Below are 20,756 nucleotides of genomic sequence, written 5' to 3' on the forward strand. Positions count from 1 at the left end.
GCGTATCACTGAAGCAAATATTTTAAATACAGCAATAAAATCAAGTGGTTTAAAGATAACACATTTTGCCACATTCATGCAAACCCTGCTGACAGGATTTTTACAGAGGCATGATACAAGGTAAACACAGGTACTGAACCAACAGAAGACATGTACTGAATTTTTGGGAAAGCTTTCCCCACAGTGACACAGTAAGTTGTATGCACAGCTCTTCAGGCCTGTGCAGAACATCAGTGGGAGCAGGATCAAGCCCTTATTATTCTCAGGGGCGGCTCCAGGCCTCAGCACACCAAGCACATGCTTGGTGCAGCATGCCGCGCGGGGTGCTCTGCCGGTCGCCGGGAGGGCGGCATGCCTGCGGAGGGTCTGCTGGTCCTGTGGCTCCGGTGGACCTCCCGCAGGCGTGCCTGCGGAGGGTCCGCTGGTCCCATGGTTTCAGTGGACCTCCCGCAGGCGTGCCTGCGGAGGGTCCGCTGGTCCCATGGCTTCAGTGAAGCCGCGGGACCAGCGGACCCTCCACAGGCATGCCTGCGGGAGGTCCACCGGAGCTGCGGGACCGGCGACCAGCAGAGCGCCCCCCATGGCATGCCGCTGTGCTTGGGGCGGCGAAATGTCTAGAGCCGCCCCTGATTATTCTGAATGCTGTTTGATCCCTTCTTGATCAACAAGTGCCATAAATTCTCAGAATTTTCAGCACTTCCTAGAAATGTTTAAAAAAAAATTGCAGATATCTTCAATTGCTCACTAGGGCCCTAGTTCGCAAAGCACTTCATTCACATAGTCAAGTCCATCCATGTTCAGTAAAGTGCTCAAGCACGTATGTAACGATGCACATACTTGGAGTCCTTTGCTGAATCGAGGCCTAGAACACAACCAAGATCAGCAGAGTCTCTATTGCCTAAAGGAACCACTGCTGCATGGATCAGGGGTTTTAGGAACCAGAGAGAGTGACAGTCTAAATTTATTTTCAAAGGCAAATCTCTAAACAGTGGCCAACATATTAAGGCTGAGATTTTTCAAAACTTCCTATAGGATTTGGATGCCCTTTTCCCATAAACTGTAATGGGAACTTGGCACTCAAATCAATTAAGGTATGTTTACACTGCAACCAGGAGGTGATTGCTGCTGCTTCGCTGCTACCTTTGATCTAGCATGTCCAAACATCCTGCAATCACACACTTAAGTGCAGCGGAGACATTCTCTCATGGCTTGTCTATACATAAAACACTGCAGCGTCACAGTGTAGCTCTTCAGTGAAGAGGGAGAGCTTCTCCCATTGGCACAGGTACTCCACATCTGAGAGGCAGTAGCTAGGTTCACGGGAGAATTCTCCCATTGAGCTAGTGCTGTCTATGGTGGGGTTTAGGTTGGTTTAACTGTGTCACTCGAGGGTGTAGAATTTTCACACCCCTGAGCAACGTAGTTATATCAACCTAACTTCCTGGTGCAGACCAGGCCTCAGCCAGCTTTGAAAAATCTCAATCTAACTTCATAGTGCACGAGTGACCTCCTTTACTATGTATTCATTAAAGAAGAGCTCAAGTCACAAAATTCAGAATCTGTGTTTAAAACACCCCAACTTTCATGGGAAATTGTATCATGGATTTTGGTCTGGCTCATAAAGAGAGTAGCTATTTGCCAAATTCAGATCTGGATCCAAGTTAAGATTTCATAATGCTCACAAAGATTCGGGGGATGCTTGAATTCAGGGTTTGGTTCAGTCTCATCTCTAATAGTCACCAAACTTTTCCATTCTTTTCTTGATTCCATAGTATATTGGAGATAAAGAAGTGGCAATTGCCTCATGTCAATGAATTGTTCCCCCCCCCTCCCCCGGCTCCCTTGGTTCTGCTACATTTTGTGGATTTTTCTTTTTTCACAAGCAAACATGAGGTGTGAAACATGATTTCAATATGAATCAACTTGAATCATTTAATGCAGAGGCTCAGAAGGTTTATGATATACACAGTATTCGGTAGTTTAAAATGTAAAAACAATCAGAAAAAGGCAAAAAGTTAATTTCAAGCTTAGTCAACATACGGTACATATTTCAGCATGACAGTTTCAAAGAGTTCCACACTGTATTTGGATCTATTAGCAATTAAATCATTTTTTAAAAATAGCAAACTCAAGACAGCTAGTGAATTTTTTTTGATTTTGTAACAAATGAGCTACTATTCTTATTTACAGTATAAATAAGCCATTTTTTTGGTGATTATGTTCTGCCACATATTTAAGACAAGCAGTATCTCAGCTCTTAAATGTTGATGCAAACAAGGGCATAAAAGAAAGCAATATCAAAGTAAAACAAATATGTATATATATATATATATATGTATATATATCTTCAACAAAGACTGCCAAGTTACCATGTGTCTCTTATCAGATCTATAATATAGCTGACTCCTCTCAAGAGTTCTCTTGGTTTTAACCACTAGGAATATCATGAATGCTTATTCTTCTGCTGCTCTAGAGAGCTGTTTTTCATACAAGCTCATGACATGGTGGACAAATTGATATTGTTCACAAGTCTGGATCATTCCTCCCCTGAAAAGGAAAGCAGAAGAAAAGGGGAGGGAAACAGTCCTTGTATTATACGTAAACAGTGTACTTAATGGTGAATGGCACAGCTAAAATGAAATGGCCTTTTGCTCCAAGAGCCTATTCCAAAGCCCACTGACTGAAGTCAATGGAAAAGCTGCCACTGACTGCGTTGGGTTTGGATCTGGCCCCAAATGCCTCTGCTAACCAGGAAATGAGAGGTATTCAGAACAGAAATCAGTTTTACCTTTGCTTTTCTCTCAGTGAGGCCCTAATTCGTTGACAATATCATCATTTATGATGTGTTACAGGAGTCATGCTAGGCACTGTATAAATACATAGACAGACAGTCCCTGCCCCAAAGAGCTTGCAGTCTAAATAGACAAGACAGGTGTGAGGGGAAACAAGTTAGGGGACTTGTTCAATGTCACCCAGCAGGTCAGTGGCAGAACTGGGAATAGAAGCCAGGTCTCCTAAATCCCAAACCAGTGCCCTATCAACTGGGCCTCACTGTTTCCCATGCAGTAAATGAGATTCCCCCCCCCCCCATCTCTGATGTCATAGGATGATGCATTCTGGAATACTTCCAGTGAACCAGGAAGTGCCAGCAGGATTTCAGACTACGCAAAGACATTTCAACAGAGAATAGCTCATATTCTGAGCTGACTGCCACCCACATCCTGATTAGTAAGGACTTTCGACATAGAAATCTGGGCTTCACTCAGCTTTCAGTCTAACTTTGCTGTTCTGCTTCAAAAGGTGAACTGAAAACCTGAAATGAAAACTGAGTTCACCTGAACCCATAATATAACTAGGCAAGAAGAGAAATGTGATTTGCTGTTCTATGCATCATGTAGTAAGTAATTATTATTTTAGCTAGTAGCATGGGTTGCACTGGTCTGGAAGGAGCATGGTAACTGCTTATTTGGCACATTCCTTCAGCAGTGGGTTCCCTAAGAGGTTAGTGAAAGCTGCTCCTTCTTGACCCAACGGAGAGCAGATGGTGTTCCCATCAAGTTGCCCATGTGACACAAAAGGTCTCACTGGCACCAGGAGGTAAATGTATCTGCTTCAGCTTCAGCAAAACTGGCCCAATGTTTTAAAAATACACCCATTGTAATCATAGGGCCAGGCTGTACGTAAGTGGCCTCCTCCCTTACTTCCCTGCGTAGTGGCTGGGCCCAATCCCAGTTCCTCTGCTCAAGCAGCTCAAGGAGTGCAATCACTGCATGAGGCAGATGCTCCAAAGTTGGCAGGAAGATGGTGGTGTCATGTGTCCCCCCACAACCCCTGCACCAGCTGGCAGGGGTGGAGAACACACACAGCACCCCTTCAAAGAAACCCCATAGCCAGCTGAGCATACCTATTTGTCAATCTGCTCTATTTAGAACAGCATCTTTGTTCATCTGTTTCAGAGTGTTTCTGTGCACTGCATTTCTGCCGCACACAGCACTGAAAATGTATCTCCATCAGGCTGTGACACACAAGGAATGTTAGTCATATCCGGTGATTACTCCCCATGCAATTCCATTAACAGCTAGGTTGGACCCTGACGTTGTGGCAACAGAAGCAGTGGGGTGGCCATCTAGTTTCAGACCACAGGAAATGATTTTCCTTTTATCTCATTCTCTGCTATGCTGCTGCTTCCTCCCTCCCCCTCCCCCACACATCATGAGTTCACTGTCCAAGCTTTGGCAAAGACTCGAGAATCTACATTTTCACCCTTCTTTGCCACAGAGACCTTTCAAATACAAGTTTTTTCACTGACAGAAGATACCCAACATCCCTGAACACTGGCTGAAGGGATGCAGGAAGCATCGCTCAGCCTTTCCTTTGCCACATCAACTATTTTTAGGACCAAATGCTGGACTCCTGTACAAAGTCCAATACACAGGCCCTGTGCAAGGGACCTAGGGAGAAGGACTCTTTGTCCCACTAACCTGACAGCAAGCTTAAAAACACCCCACTGGCTTTAATAGGAACTACTGCTGGGTAGTCACAGATCCATGGATGACATTACACCAAAGTATTTGTTCTTCCATGGAGCAGTGCTTAGCAGTAGCACACTGAGGTGTATATTTCCCCTACCCACCAGGGGTTCTAAGCAGTCTCTCTCCAGACAAACAACCAGTGTAGTGAAAGGCCATCTAGGGACTTCTGCAGCTATTGTGGCAAAAGGATTTATCCCTAAATGTCAAAAGAGAGCACTTCTTTTACAGATAGCAAAGGTCAAAAGTTCAGGAGGATGGCAACCGCATGACTCTTTTATCACATTTACCTTATAATGCCAGACTCCAGAATGGACCTGAGAAAGGTTTTCCCTGCCCGGTGTGGGTGTCTGTTATTTCATGTTAGTAAAATTAGCTTCCCCAAACCAGATATTGGACATTGGATATGACACTGACTATCTGAAGATGTTCCCTACTGTTCACAAGCAAGAGGAGGATTCTTAGTGCCAACGCTCATCATAGCGCTACTGATCTGCATGTCTTGTAGTGCTTTCCTACTTTCATCTCCCTTGCTCAAAATGTTCATTCCAACCTCTCATTCCTATACACCCCCATGTCCCTGGAGGCTCTTCCACCCCTGCTCAACCTGTTTTCTCTGCCTACTAACCTTGTACAATGGTGATTGGTCAAAGAAGTCACTATCTGCTATGCTCCTTTGCAATGGCTGCCTCCTTACATGTGCTGCTCCTGGGGCCACAATGAGACATGGGGGTAGGGGAGTGGTAGTGGCAGCAGACAGACATATGCATAGATGGTTTCAAAGGGGATGCTAGCCCCTTTCCCCATTCCCTGGAAGCAGCAGGACCTTGCTGGCCATCAGGTCTCTCTCACGTGATTCATAATGCTGTTTCCTATCCCATCCCACTAATGACCATAAGGGACAGAGGAGAGGCAGACCTCACAGCCTGATTTTTCCCAATGTATCAGGGGCTCCTGCAGGGCCTGGACTTGTTCCCCCTCTGATGAAGCAGTAGGTATTAGGCCCTGTTGTGCCCTCCTCTTCTTCTGAACTCTCATCCCTGCAGGCTATTATTAAAAAATAAACCTCTTGTAGCAAGCACATTGTTTGTCTGGACACCCTTCACTCTCATTTCTGTGGCTATCAGGCTGTGAAACGCATCCCCATGGTACTCTCAGACAGAAGTCAGTAGAGGGCATTTCAGATCCAGCGACTCTCTCTGTGCTAGGACAAACCAATACTCTATTCAATGTTTTTTTTTCTTTTGTGAACGTTCATTGTCTGGGTTGACCTTCACTGAAGCAGCCAAACCACCAACACCTCTGCAGGTCTCTGCCTATCAAGACCACAGCAGGGTGAAAAGCATTTCATTTTCTGCCTCCCACTGAGCAGAACTACTTGTCTGAAATAAGGTTCAGTGTGGGGTTGTGTTTTTCATTCATTTTTTAAAAAACTTTGGTATCTTTTTCATGACATTTCTTCCCCTCACTCCATTTATTATTATCGTTAGAGAGAGCATGGAGACACGTTTTGACAGAGCTTCAAACCAACGGGAGAAGAAAAATAATCTCTCTGGTGCAAAACTCAAGTCCGTCCACTTTGTAGTCAAAATCAAATGCAGCTGGCGTGATGAGAAACCCTTATATAGAAACCTTTTGATTGTGAAGAGCTTTGCATCTCCTTTCGCATGTCTGCAAACATCTCTTGCCTGTGCGTAAAGCAACATCCTCCAGCCTACACTATCGGCAGCTTCCATAATGCAGTGCTCTTCCACTGAGGCTTGCAATTCTAGCTAGACTACGTTCATTTTCTTCATCATTTGTGTTCCATCCTTACAGCTGTGTGCCTGTCTGTGATTCTGAGAGCAATGGGCCTCTCAGCCTTATTCTTTTAGCTATAACTGTGGGCCAGATCTGCAGTTAGTGTAAATGAGCAGTAGTTCCATTAAAATAAATCAGCTGTAACTCCATTAAAATCAAGGCAGCTATGCCAGCTGAAAATCTGGCCCCATTGTGACTTCTTGCGGTTGTCATCTGCTGCTGGGATTTGATCATTTTGGTAACACAGGCTAATTCCATAGCACAGATGAGAGGTGATATTTAAAATTCTCAATAGTATCTAAGGCCCAAATTCTTCAGAGGTGTTGAGGCACCTAACTCCCATTGATTTCACTGGGAGTTAGGCACCTAAATACCTTTGACATCTAGGCCCAAGTGACTTAGAAGCCTAAGTTGCACTAAAAGTCAATTGGACTTGATTCATAGCCATTACTTAGGCTCAGGTACTTTTGAAAATTTTACCCACTGACCTGAGGTTTATCTTTTTTTCCCCCTCATGTTTCTTTTCCCCCTCAAATATGTGGAAATATTTTTTTTTAAAGGAAGAAGATTCTCTTACCTGTCTAGCCGTAACTGGCAGGTTGTTCTCAGTATGTCAGTTATTCCCTCGTACTTCAACTGTTTACAACAAATGCTGGTGGCAATAAAGCAGCCAGTCCTCCCAATCCCTGCACTGGGGAGGACAAAGGGGGGAGGGTGTAGGCAAATAACCCAGAAAGAAAAATGTTAAAATTTCATTTATAATGTACAGAGGCTGCTGTCAAATGTGTGAAATAAACAGAATCCCCCATCATCCCAGGGGTGTGTGTATGGAAAAGTCATTACTAATTACTAATAAAAGACATTAGCTTCATTACAGCACTTTCCATCAGTAGATGTCCCAGTATTTTACAAAGGAGGTCAGTATCATTATCCCCCTTTTAAAAATGGGGAAACTGAGTTACAGAGAGGGGACACGACTTGCCCAAGGTCACCCAGTAGGCCAGAGCTGGGAGAAGAACCCAGGTCCCCAGAGTCACAGTTCAGTGCTTTAGCCACTAGGCTCAGCTACCTTTCCATAGTTGCCTAGGGAAGCTTTGCATGGCTCTAGTTAGCTTCAGTGGTGTACTGTACAAGATAGACCTAAAGTGGAAGACCACTTTACTATCCATCCACCATCACTGTAGCCTCTAAGCACTAAGGTGGTGTCTGTTGAAATCTCATGGATGGTAGTTTCACGCCCTTGACATGTTTCAAAGTATTAGATGTAGCTAATATTTCATGATTATGAAAAAAAAATAACAGGTACGCTCCCCAAAAGGCTGTATTCAGCAGCAAAGGAATTTCAGTGATGCACACTATAAAGAAAAAGAGATATGACCTCATGTTGGTGCATCATGCTACAAAACAGGGGATCAGAGTCTGAATCCCAAGCACGGTCCTCCATTTTGCACATGGGAGGATGGAAGGACAAGCATGCTTGAGGTACATGCCAGTGGTTGATCCACCGCTCAGTTTGGTTGGGAAGCAGCACATCTGATTGCGGCTGGGAGTGATGCCACTGCGGCAGGGGTCTGATGTAAAATGGGATGCAGGGCCTCAGTGAAACAGGGTTGAAAGACGCCTGCCATGACTCTGAACTTCGCCCCTTCCCTCACCAGCTAGGAGCTGGTTAGTTCACTGTTGATGGGGCAAGCCAAGTACAGAAACTTGGTGTCGGCTGAGAATGTCTCATGGTGGAACAGAGACGGCCTCTGTGTACAAGAGATTAGAAAATAAAGTGGGAGTAGGTACTTCACCCCCTCCCCTGAGAAGCAATTACTTACTAATGTGTGGAGTGGACAGTCACACACAGCAAACCATGTTGCAACCATGAGCATATTTTTTCAAGAGAACCTAGCCCTGCAAGTGCGGGGGATGACTCCAGGGCCCAGACTCCAGCCTGAGCCCTAATGTCTACCCAGCAATTTATAGCCCCACAGCCTGAGCCCTGTGAGCCTGAGTCAGCTGACACAGGCCAGCCAGGGGTGTTTTATTGCAGTGTAGACATACCCTAAATAACAGAGACACCAAAAAAAACAGTTACCTTTTCCGTAACTGGCATTCTTCGAGATGTATTGCTCATGTCTATTCTACAGTAGGTGTGCGTGCTCGCCACGTGCACCGGTGCCGGAAGTTTTTCCCCTAGCAGTACCCATAGGGGTCGCGCCCCCGCGACCCCTGGAGTGGTGCCTGCCTGGAGCAGTATAAGGGGCGCTGCGTGCTCCCCCCAACCTCAGTTCCTTCTTGCCAGACAATTCCGACAGAGGGGAAGGAGGGTGGGATGTGGAATAGACATGAGCAACACATCTCGAAGAACACCAGTTACGGAAAAGGTAACTGTTTTTTCTTCTTCGAGTGATTGCTCATGTGTATTCCACTATAGGTGATTCCAAGCTATATCTGTTGGAGGTGTTCACAAGTTCCCAGGATGGAGGACAGCCCTGCCGAACCTGGAGTCATCCCTGGTTTGGGAGATGATCGCACAGTGTGAGGTGAACATGTGAACCGACGATCACGTGGCGGCCCTACAAATATCCTGGATGGGGATGTGGGCCACGAAGGCAGCCGATGAGGCCTGTGCCAGGGTCAAGTGTGCCCTCACAATGGGCGGCGGGGGGACACCCGCCAGCTCATAACAGGAACGGATGCATGAAGTGATCCAATTGGAAAGCAGCTGAGTGGAAATCGGCTGTCCCCTCACGTGTTCAGCCGAGGTGGCAAACAGCTGTGAGAACTTTCTGAACAGCTTAGTTCGCTTGATGTAGAAAGCCAGAGCCTGCCGCATGTCGAGCGTGTGGAGGCGGCATTCCTCACTGGATGCGTGAGGCTTGGGGCAGAGGACTAGTAGAAAAATGTCCTGACCCATATGATAGGTGGAGACCACCTTTGAGAGGAACGCGGGGTGTAGGCGGAGCTGGACCTCGTCCTTATGAAGACCGTGTATGGCAGTTCAGAAGTCAGGGCCCTGAGCTCCGAGACTTGCCTGGCCGATGTATTAGCAACCAGGAAGGCCACCTTCCATGAGAGGTGAGACCAGGAGCACATGGCCAGTGGTTCAGACGGGGACCCCATGAGACGAGCCAACACCAGGTTTAGGTCCCACTGTGGAACTAGGGGTCTAGAATACGGGAAAAGAGGGTCTAGATCCTTAAGGAACCTGCTCATTGTAGCATGGGAAAACACCGTGTGTCCTTGCACCGGCGGATCGAAGGCTGATATGGCCACCAGGTGCACCTTGACAGACGAGGGCGCCAGGCCCTGGGCCCTCAGGTGGAGGAGGTAATCAAGGATAAGATGGATTGGGGCGGTCACTGGGGAGACCCCTTGGTCTGCCGCCCACCTAGAAAACCAGGACCACTTCGCCAAATAAGCGCGGCGACTGGAGGGCTGTCTGCTTTCGAGGAGGACATGCTGAACTTGCTCTGAGCACGTCCTTTCCTCTCTACCTAAACACTGAGCAGCCACGCTGTAAGGTGAAGAGCTGCCAGGTTGGGGTGGAGGATGCGGCCCTGGTCCTGTGAGAGCAGGTCTGGGCGGAGCAGCAACGGCCATGGCGGAGCTACCATCAGGCCCGTGAGGGTCCCATACCAATACTGCCTGGGCCACACCGGGGCAATCAGCAGAACTCGGGCCTTGTCAAACTTTATCTTCTCTAGGACCCTGCTGATTAGACGGAACAGGGGGAAGGCGTAGAGAAGCCGGCCTGACCAGGACAGAAGAAAGGCATCGGAGATAGTGCCCCTCCCCAGGCCCTCGCCGGAGCAGAACCGAGGGCATTGCTGGTTCTGCTGAGTCGTGAATTGGTCAACCTGGGGAGTTCCCCACCTTCGGAAGAGCCAGTGGGCCACTTCCAGGTGGAGGGACCACTTGTGTTGCGAGAAGTCCCCGCTCAAGCGATCTGTCCTCTCATTGAAGGCACCTGGTAAGTAGAAGGCCTTCAGGTGAATGTCGTGGGCTATACAGAAGTCCCACAGCCTGAGGGCTTCGAGGCAGAGGGCAGAGGAGCGGGCCCCACCTTGCCTGTTCTAGAACATCGAGGCCATGTTGTCCGTGAGGACCCTGACTACCTTGCCCTCCAGGTGCAAGCGGAAGACCATACACGCCAGCCGCACCGCTCTGAGCTCTTTGACTTTTAGGTGTAGGGTCAGGTCCTGAGCCGACCACAGGCCTTGGGTCTGAAAGCTCCCCACATGGGCCCCCCAACCCAGGTCTGACACATTGGACACCAGCTCCAACAACAGGGCTCTGTCCCTGAACGAGACCCCTTGGAGCATGTGGTTCGGGGTGGACCATCATCGCAGGGAGGTAATCACGGCTTCCAGCACGGTAAGGACCTTGTCCATCCTGTCCGTGGCCTGGGAGAAATTCGAGGCCAACCAGAGCTGGAGGGGCCTCATCCTGAGTCTGGCGTGATGGACCATGTACGTGCACGCCGACATATGACCCAAGAGCTGCAGGCAAACCCTGGCTGTTGTCACCGGGACCCTTGTGACCGAGTCGATGAGACCTTTCAGGGTCTCGAATCTGTTTGGCGGGAGGCCTTGGCCAACACTGCATCCAGGAGCACCCCGATAAACTCTATGCGTTGGACCGGGACTAACGTGGAGTTGGTGTTATATACCAGTAGGCCCAAGGTGGTGCACGTGGGGAGGAGGAGTGCCACGTGATCCCTCACCTGTGACCGGGAGGTGCCCTTGACAAGCCAATCGTCCAGATAGGGAAATATCTGTATCCCCCTGTGACGGTCCATCCCCTAGGGTCAGGTCAGCGTGGGCTATCTGTCACAGTTCGCAAAGCAGCCCTTCGGTGCAGGGCCGCTTGGCCTAGCGGCCAGAGTCTATAGTGCCTCCTCCGGTGCAGGGCGGCGTGGCCTAATGACCAAAGTCTATAGCGCCCCCTTTGGTGTAGGGCGGCGTGGCCCAACGGCCAGAGTCTATAAAACAACCAAAACACGCTGAGTTTCCCCGGGCGGCAGGTACCACTCTGCCACCCTCCCTGGGTCTGCGTTGGGGTTTCCCATGAGACGTCGGGTCCTCTGTGTTCAGCAGGTCCAGTTGTCTCCAGGATCTCCTCCAGTCGCCGGGGTGCAGGCGGGCCATGAACAGCTTCAATGCCCGGCGTAGTCAGAGGCTGTGGCTGGCCCTCCGCAGGAGCTTCCCAGGCAGGTCCTTCTCCTGCGGCCTCCCACCCAGAATGAGCTGGTCTCTCTCCCTTTATACTACTAGAGCACTTGGAGTATGCCCAGTCTTGCCAGGGAGGTGAGACTTCCGCTGTCAATACCTGGGGCTTAACCCTGTCTGGGCTAGTGCGGGGTAAGCGGACCCCGTCACACCCCCACTGTCTGAGGTAGGCCGTTACTACTGACATGCATTCTGTAAACACTCTGGCGGCAGTGGACAGCTCAAACAGTAGTACTGTAAATTGGTAATGATTTTGTCCCACCACAAAACAGAAGAAGTGCCTGTTCCCCTTGAATATGTAGATGTAGAAGTACACGTCCTGTAGATCGAGGGCAGCGTATCAGTTCCCGGGATCCAGGGAGGGGATGATGGAGGTCAGGGGGACCATGTGCTGGTTCAGACCCCGTAGGTCCAGTATGGGCCTGAGACCCCCTTTGGCCTTCGGGATAAAGAAATAATGGGAGTAGTACCCCTTGCCCATGAACTCCTCAGGCACCGCCTCTATCGCTCCTAGTCCTAGGAGCTGCTCCACCTCCTGCTCAAGCAGAGCTTCGTGTGAGGGGTCCCCTAGAAGAGATGGGAGTGGAGGGGTGGTTGGGTGGGGAGGAGGTAAACTGGAGGGTGTAACCCCGGGAGATGGTGTTGAGGACCCATCAGTCCAAAGTGAGCAGAGAGCATTCCGGAAGGAAAGCACACAACCAGTTGGAGAAGGGAAGCTTTATTGCACCCGAGTGTCCGGTCAAAATCACCTTTTCCCTGCCTTCTTGCCCTTGGAGGGTCCAGGCTGGGGGGCAGGCCGAGACTGCCTGTTAGGGCATCTCTTATAGTCCCGTTGCTTCTTATGGGCAGCCTTGGGAGGGCGGCTGGGGTCGGAATCTGCTGCGGCTTGAACTTAGGTTTTGCCGGAGCCGGGAAATAGAGACCAGGATCTAGAGCAGGGATAGGCAACCTATGGCATGTGTGCCAAAGGTGGCATGCAAGCTGATTTTCAGTGGCACTCACAGTGCCTGGATCCTGGCCACTGGTCCAGGGGGGCTCTGCATTTTAATTTAATTTTAAATGAAGCTTCTTAAACATTTAAAAAACCTTATTTACTTTACATACAACAATAGTTTAGTTATATATTATAGACTCATAGAAAGAGACCTTCTAAAAATGTTAAAATTTATGACTGGTATGTTAAACCTTAAATCAGAGTGAATAAATGAAGATTTGGCACAGCAGTTCTGAAAGGCTGCCGACCCCTGGTCTAAAGGGTCGTGCGGGAGCTCTTCGTACCATGCAGCCTTGTATCTGTTTCCTCTGTGAACAGAGCTTTGACGGGCGGACCTGTGATGGCGAGGCGTCGGTAATTGATGCCCGGGGCTGTGGTGCCTTGGCGGAGACTTGGAGCAGGAACCCAAGTGGGAACGGCATCGACGACCGTACTGTGACTGACTGTGGTACCCTCTCTGGGACAAGGACCGATGACGATGTCTGCCACGGTTCCATCGATGTCCGCTTTCTGAGGAGGACTGGTGCCGCGAGTCCAGGATGGACGGAACCCAGCCTGAGAGTCTGGTCAGAATCGAGGGTGATCCACGTGGACTCTGCCCCGAGCGGATGCTGGGCAGTGATCGGCATTGGGAATGTTCCCTCGACCGAAACCGGTACCGAGCTGAGGGTGACTCTGGAGATCCCAGCGGCGGCTTGCCGCTGGAGCATGGGGCCGACATAGGCAGCGCTCTGGGCACCAGCATGGACAAGACGTCCCGGGCCACCTGGAGGGCTTCGGGTGTGGACAGCATCCGGACATTTGGAGAGGCCTGTTCTGAAGGGGCTGGGCTACTCCATTCTACGAGAGCTGGAGGCCTAGGGCCCGGTGGGTATCGAGGGCTACCCGACATGGGCCTAGCCTCTGTCTCAGACTTCCCTCGGTGCTGCTGCAAATAGGGAGTCTTCTTGGCACTCTTGGTGTGCCCCGTGGATGGGGAGCGGTGCCGACTGGTCGATGGCACCGGCAGATCGCCGCGTACCGACACCCGGTACGGCATGCCGTGGTTGGGGTCAGCCCCAACTCCATCAGAATGGCTCGGAGCCGAATGTCCCTTTCTCTTTTGGTCCAAGGCTTAAACGATTTGCAAATCTTGCACCTCTCGCTGATATGGGTGTCTCCCAAACAGCACAAACAGTGTGTGTGGGTCACTTCTTGGCACAGAACGCTGACAAGAACTGCAGGACTTAAATCCCGGGGCTCGGGGCATGTTCCGGCCCAGGCTCACTGATTAGCTAAACGAACTACGCTAACTAACTACAGGTACTAAACGAACAAACAGTTCTGGGGACGAGCTCTAGCAAAGCTGGAGCAGAGCTGTTCCGACGCACCTTCACTGGCTGCAAGAAGGAACTGAGGGTGGGGGCAGCGCACAGCTCCCCTTATACCGTGCCAAACAGGCACCACTCCAGCGGTCGCGGGGGCGCTCTCTCCTACAGGTACTGCTAGGGGAAAAACTTCTGGCACGGGCTGAGCACGCACACCTATAGTGGAATACACATGAGCAATCACTCGAAGAAGAATAACCATTATTCCTTGGTCAGATTAAGTTTGAAACATTTCCCAGGCTTGCAAGTCTCAAGATGAGTTTTCATTCATACATGCTGTGACAAATATTGCCGAAATAATTTGACTAACAGCAATACACACAGTAAGTCTGATGCCACTTCCAAAGTCATTCAGATCTGGAATCTCACAATTCTCTGGATTTGTGCAGGATACAACAATTCACCATTAAAGAAACCACTGATTTTTCTCTTCCATTATCAATGCAAAGACATTTTTCTGTGTATCTGTTTCAGGCCCTGGTTAATGACTAGAGAGGATTTTGTTCTCACATATGCTATGCTATTGTGGCAAAGAGAAGCTGTGAACTCCTCTTACCACCTCCATGAAGAATGAGCAGCAAAGCTGACAACACTTCCGCATGTTAACTAATTAAGTGAGCAGTCTCAGGAATAATTACCCTACACAATCTCCAGAGAACCTCCATCCATTTAAACAGTGTTAAAGTCATAGCGCAAAGATACTGGCAACAACTGTTCAGGCAACAATTGGACTTACATATGGCTGGGGCTAGCAAAGTTCCAGCATGGTTTCCCTGACCACTAAAGACAGGTTTTTGATCACATTATTTAAATTTTCAGGGAGAAATTCCTGGCCAAGCTGATTAGGAAAATGGGCCTAGCAATAACTGTGCTTAAATGGTGTTAAGCTGTAGCAGGAACAGGGTTAAAATGACAAAATGTAGGCACTACAAAGGAAGAAGGATGATCTTACTTTTCAGGCATGGACCAGGACTAGGGCGATCTAGGTTCAATTTCTGGTGCTGTAAACTTCCTGTATGACCTTCGATAAGTCACTGTCTCTGTACCTCAATTCCCAACCTTCTACCTCCATGTTGCATCCTGTTTCCCATCCTTTGTCTGTCTTGTCTATTTAGAGGGGAAACTCTTCAGGGCAGGGACTGTCTCTTACTAGGTGTATGTACAACACCTACTTCACTGAGGCCCAGAGGTTGGTTGGCTCTAGGTGCTACACAGACACAAATAACCAATAATATACAGATCTTCTACAGTGCTTTTCAACCATAGATGTCAAAGCATTTTACAAAAGAAGGCAAGTAGCACCCCCTACTTTACAGACTGGAAAACTGAGCAAAGAGAGGTAAAGATACTTGCTCAAGTCACACAGTAGGTCAGTGGCAGAGGCAGGAATAGAAACCAGGTCTTCTGAGTCCAGTGCCTTACCCACAGGACTATGCTAGGAATGACAGCCTACCTTTAACATGTACTTCTTATTAAGAATACTTTCAGGATTAGGATCACGTTTGATTTTTTTTAAAAGGTTTACTATTTTGTATTTAAGAGGGCTGACAGTATTAGTATCTTTGCAGTGGTTACGCTCTTCTAGATCCTGAGAGCTGCTGAATACCTGCACCTTCCACTGAAGCCAATGGGAACTCTGGTATTCAGCACATCTTAGGGCGTGGGCTATGGTTTGGTACACTTCCTAATCTTGAATACATTCAGTTTACTCCATTCACAGAATATATTTTATCCAAAAGAGCATCTGAAAAAATCTGACACTGCTCTAGTCACCAGCTGTCATTTAAAATTCTCTAGAAGCCTGCTACCCTGTCTGTTAATACTTAGGTAAGAAAAATGACCAAACGTCCTGCATTTCCAAAAATCACCATTAGGCTACTGGAGATGGAAAGACAAAGCAGTAGGCGAGAGAGTAAAACAAGCATGCAAAGCAAAATATAAAGCTATGGACTGGGATCAGTATTGCCTGTGAAAGCTACCATGAGATTCCAGTGAGACACACATGGATTCACAGATTTTAAGGCCAAAGGGGAACATTATGATTATCATGAATCATTCTTGTAGCTCTTTTCAGAACCCTTTCCAATTTATTATATACAGAGGTTATAGCTCCCTATTCTACCTGATATTCTCCTGTTCATGCATCCCAGGATTGCATTTGCCCTCTTAACTACAGCACGGCAGTAGGCCCTCAAGTTCAACTGGTTATCTACTATGACCCAACAACTCCCAATTACTATTTGCATTTTTATGTTCAAAGATTTCCCTCCACTCAGTTTTACCCGTCATTATTTTTAACTTTGGGAAATTGACCTTTTTGAAGCACCAAGAATATAGATTATTGGTCAGGACTATCTTCTGTTTGCACATACCAAATGAAATTAGATCCTGATTACTTGCACCTGGGCACCATCAGTTGTTAGCTCAGTGATCAATTCCTATTTATGCATCAGCATGAGATCTATAGAATTTAGAATTTCCCCAAGTCAGTTGCAATACTTTTTGTGCTAGAAAACTGTAATTATAATTTTTAGAAACTCCACGGATATTTTACTAGTGGCTGCATGAGACCTCCAGCATATGTCTCCCAGACTGCATTTCCCTATGATCAAGCAGTTTTTCTTTTTACACATTATAAATAAACGTTTAAGGAGCTGCTCATCCTGTTTCCTTGCAATTGCATGAAGTTTTTCTTTTCTCTGCTATGTATTTAAGACACTCTGTCACAGAGCTCCATGGAGATCTAATGCAGCATTAACTTACCTGCAGTGGACAATGACTGGGACATTATTTTCTTCTGCACATTGCATGGCCTCTTCCACTTCCCGCACCAGTTGTAAGAGGGCTGGTGCTTGATCTGGTGTCTTTTGATCTGGCCAGGATGTATACCAGTAATGTCGCAGGTTTCTTACTTCACCACCTTTCTGTGATCCAGTTATACAGAAAATTAGTACACTACTGCAAACATTTTCAAAGATTCTTCATTAAAACTGATAAACTGACAATCTGTTTCTTTGGGCATATCTACACCAGTGAGTCTCAGAGCTTGTGTCGACAGACTTGGGCTCACAAGGCTTGTGCTACAGGGCTAAAAACAGCTGTGTAGATGTTCGGGATCAGGCTCTGAAGTCCAGGGAGGATGGTGGGGCTTCAGAACCTGAGCCAAAAAGTCTACACTGCTATTTTTAGTGCCGCAGCGCAAGCCCAAGTCTATAGAGCCATGCTCTGAGAATTGCTGCTGTGGGTTTCAAAATGCAGTGTAGACATACTCTGTGAGAACAACGGAAGTAAACCAAAGCTAAAGGAAAATGAGCATCCACACAAGAAGTCACAAACCACAGAAATTCTGATTTCAAGGATCACTACTGCACTTGAGCAAACTGTTAAAAAAAAAAATTCACTAAAAACCCTGCTAAACTCTCATGCTCTTTTTCGGAGTTCTCTTTCCCAGCTCCTCTATATTAGTGCCAAGAGTTGTGTGCAAAACAATGTCTCTTTTATACTAGTCTACAGCCATCTTAGGGTATGTCTACACAACGGGATTATTCCGATTTTACATAAACCGGTTTTTTAAAACAGATTGTATAAAGTCGAGTGCACGCGGTCACACTAAGCACATTATTTCAGCGGTGTGCGTCCATGTACCGAGGCTAGCGTTGATTTCCGGAGCATTGCACTGTGGGTAGCTATCCCGTAGCTATCCCATAGTTCCCGCAGTCTCCCCTGCCCATTGGAATTCTGGGTTGAGATCCCAATGCAAAAACAGTGTCACGGGTGATTCTGGGTAAATGTCGTCACTCAATCCTTCCTCCGTGACAGCAACAGCAGACAATCATTTTGCGCCCTTTTGCCCTGGATTGCCCTGGCAGTTGCCATGCTATGCATTCCCATTGTTGCCCAGGCGCCCCCAGCTGACCTCACCGAGGCCAGCCAGGAGCACTCACAGGATGATGAGGATGGTTTTCCACCATTTTGTACCATTTGCCATCAGGAAAGGAAGGGGAGGGGATGCTGCTGTTCAGCGCCGTAGCACCGCATCTACCAGCGGCATGCAGTAGACATATGGTGACATTGAAAAAAGGTGAGAAATGATTTTTTTCCCCTTTTCTTTCACGGGGAAGGGGGTAAATTGACGAGATATACCCTGAACCACCCGGGACAATGTTTTTGACCCTTCAGGCACTGGGAGCTCAGCCAAGAATGCAAATGCTTTTCAGAGACTGCGGGGACGGTGGGATAGCTGGAGTCCTCAGTCCCCCCTCCCTCCATGAGCGTCCATTTGATTCTTTGGCTTTCCGTTACGCTTGTCACGCAGCACTGGTGTTGAGTCCCTGCTCTGGCCTCTGTCTGGAGATTTTTTTCAAATGCTTTGGCATTTCGTCTTCTGGAACGGAGCTCTGATAGAACAGATTTGTCTCCCCATAAAGTGATCAGATCCGGTATCTCCCGTACAGTCCGTGCTGATCAGCGCGCCACACTGGGCAAACAGGAAATGAAATTCAAAAGTTTGCGGGGCTTTTCCTGTATACCTGGCCAGTGCATCCGAGTTCAGATGGCTTTCCAGAGCGGTCACAATGGTGCACTGTGGGATACCGCCCGGAGGCCAATACCGTCGAATTGCGGCCACACTAACCCTAATCTGACATGGCAATACTGATTTCAGCGCTACTCCCCTCGTCAGGGAGGAGTTGTCATGAATAGTTAGTAAAGGGTTAAAGCATAGTACCTGGTGGGCACCTGACTGGAGGACCAATCAGGGAAGAGATTTTGAAACTCCTAGGAGGGAACTTTTTCTCTCTTTTTGGGGGGGTCTTTGTCTTTGGCCGTTTGGAGTTCAAGAGACCAGACGAGTTAATCAAGTCCCTACAAGTTCCACCTTTCTGAACTAATTTCTTCTAGTCAAGATAGTGAGTATTAGAAAGATACTTTGTGTCCTTATCTAATAATCCTATGTTTGCAATTCTGTGTGTTTGTTATTGATTATTCTTAATTCTGCTTGTACTGGTTGTACTGAGAAAGAGAGAGGATTCTCTCCAGAACTTAGCAAGGTTATACCCTATGAGTGCCCAGCTTGGATTCATAGAGATTCTGTATTTTCTTTTTGTTCTCTTAATAAATTCTTTTCTTTTCTTTGGACTTGGTTAATTCCTTCCCTTGGGGAAATTAAGGGGAAGGGGAGGGGGAAGTGGGCTGCTTCCCTGTGTGTAGAGATTCAAGGCGTTTGAATCCAGGCACCTCTGTCTCCGGAGCAGGCTGGAGAGAGGGAAGAGGGGGGAGGGGGAAGGTTCCTCCTCTGTGAATTGATCTGTGTTCCCAAGGGGGGAACAGGGGTGTCCCGGCCCACGGAATTGACCGGGTGGTGGCAGCCGAAGGGGAGACCTACCCTAGGATTTTGGGGTGGGGGGAAGACATGCTGGTCCTCACTTTGAAACCGGCCAGTTTCAAGTGAGGGTGCAGACCAGGACAGGAGTACAGAAAAAGGTTTTAAGAGCCCTTTAAATCGATATAAAGGGCTTCGTTGTGTGGACAGGTCCAGCGTTAAATTGGTTTAACGCTGCTAAATTCGGTATAAACGCGTAGTGTAGACCAGGCCTCCCTCTCCTCCTGATAGATTCATTCAGTAAGACTACAGTGGTTTATAACACAATTGTTTTACTGAAGTATTTGATAGACTCTCCGATAGATTGACTCATTACCCTTGCTGTTCGTGTATTTTATATAAATAATAATATGCACACACACACAGCAAGACATTCAGAGGAAAGTGAGATTTGTGCCTCTAGTTATGGCCTCAAGTTTATCTTGAGGCACATTTCCATTTTCTTCAATGTCTGAATCATTATGAAATCACCAAACATGCCAGATGTGCTCGTTTATTCTGCATGCCTCCGTTTTTTAGTCATCAACACAATCCACCTTAGGCCTAAGTTTCAGAGGTGCTAAGTGGAGCTACCGATCCTCAAAGTCTTGGCCTTAGCCTTGTAGATACTGTCTGGAGCAGCCAGCATTCGGCTGAATAATTCTCTTCAAAAGACAGGAAAGTGTCCAAGGAAAGTAACCTTTAGCTTCCATAGACCTCCTTTAAACACTTGACTGAGTTTTAAGGAAGCAGTGGAGAGCAATTTTGGTTTAAGACTAAGAACTAGGAGTAACATTTTCAAAAATGCCTAAGGCCCAGATTTTTAAAAGGTGTTGCTCTGCTCAGCATGGCAATGCCTAATTAATTTAGTCTTATTTTCAAAAGTGACGGACACACTAAGGAACCTTAGCCTCACTGAAAGTCAATGGGATTGTAGGCTGAATGGCCATCCCTCCTTGTCACTCTCTGAGGGAGGGCACACCGCCTCGCTGCCATGTACCTGTAAAGATGAGCTCAAAAGGGGGAATTGGCTGTACCTAGTGCTCCAGCCCTCCAAGCAGGATGGCAGTCTGTGAGCCCCAGGCTGTCAGCCAGGGCAGGGCAGCAAACAGTTAGTAGGCTATGACCTGCAATCAGGGCAGAGTGGTTATGCAGTCTATGAGCCCCAGATAAAGGTGAGAACCAACAAAGTCTAGGGGCTAGGGCAGGGGTGAACAGTAGGGTACCACAGGCCTCCTGGCCTAAGATGGGGTTGCTGCCACCCCAAGGGTGGGGTTGTAGGGGATGTGGGCCCACCCAATTCGCCCACGTCCCAACCCAAGGCACCAACACTGGCAGAGTATTCTGCCACTGGGTCAGCAGGGATCTGCCCGCAACCTTGTACCCGGCTGACCTTGTATCCGGCCAACACTCAACCGGACAGTCGTCTAGTTCCCCTGGGCTACTTCCTACGTCCCTGGGGTTTGGTACCTCTATACCGTGGAGGTC

The 20,756-nt window shown here is 48.0% G+C and overlaps 1 protein-coding gene across 1 annotated transcript in view; it reads right to left on the minus strand.

The window, feature by feature from the left end:
* IGSF22 (immunoglobulin superfamily member 22) overlaps positions 1 to 20,756 on the minus strand; it is a 197,232-nt gene that overhangs the window by 56,181 nt on the left and 120,295 nt on the right. Inside the window, 2 exon segments of the mRNA XM_039533179.1 lie at positions 6,907 to 7,020; positions 16,673 to 16,833. Coding sequence (XP_039389113.1) covers positions 6,907 to 7,020; positions 16,673 to 16,833 — 275 coding nt within the window.

Source organism: Mauremys reevesii, linkage group 4, assembly GCF_016161935.1.
Source record: "Mauremys reevesii isolate NIE-2019 linkage group 4, ASM1616193v1, whole genome shotgun sequence".
Classification (NCBI taxonomy): domain Eukaryota; kingdom Metazoa; phylum Chordata; order Testudines; family Geoemydidae; genus Mauremys; species Mauremys reevesii.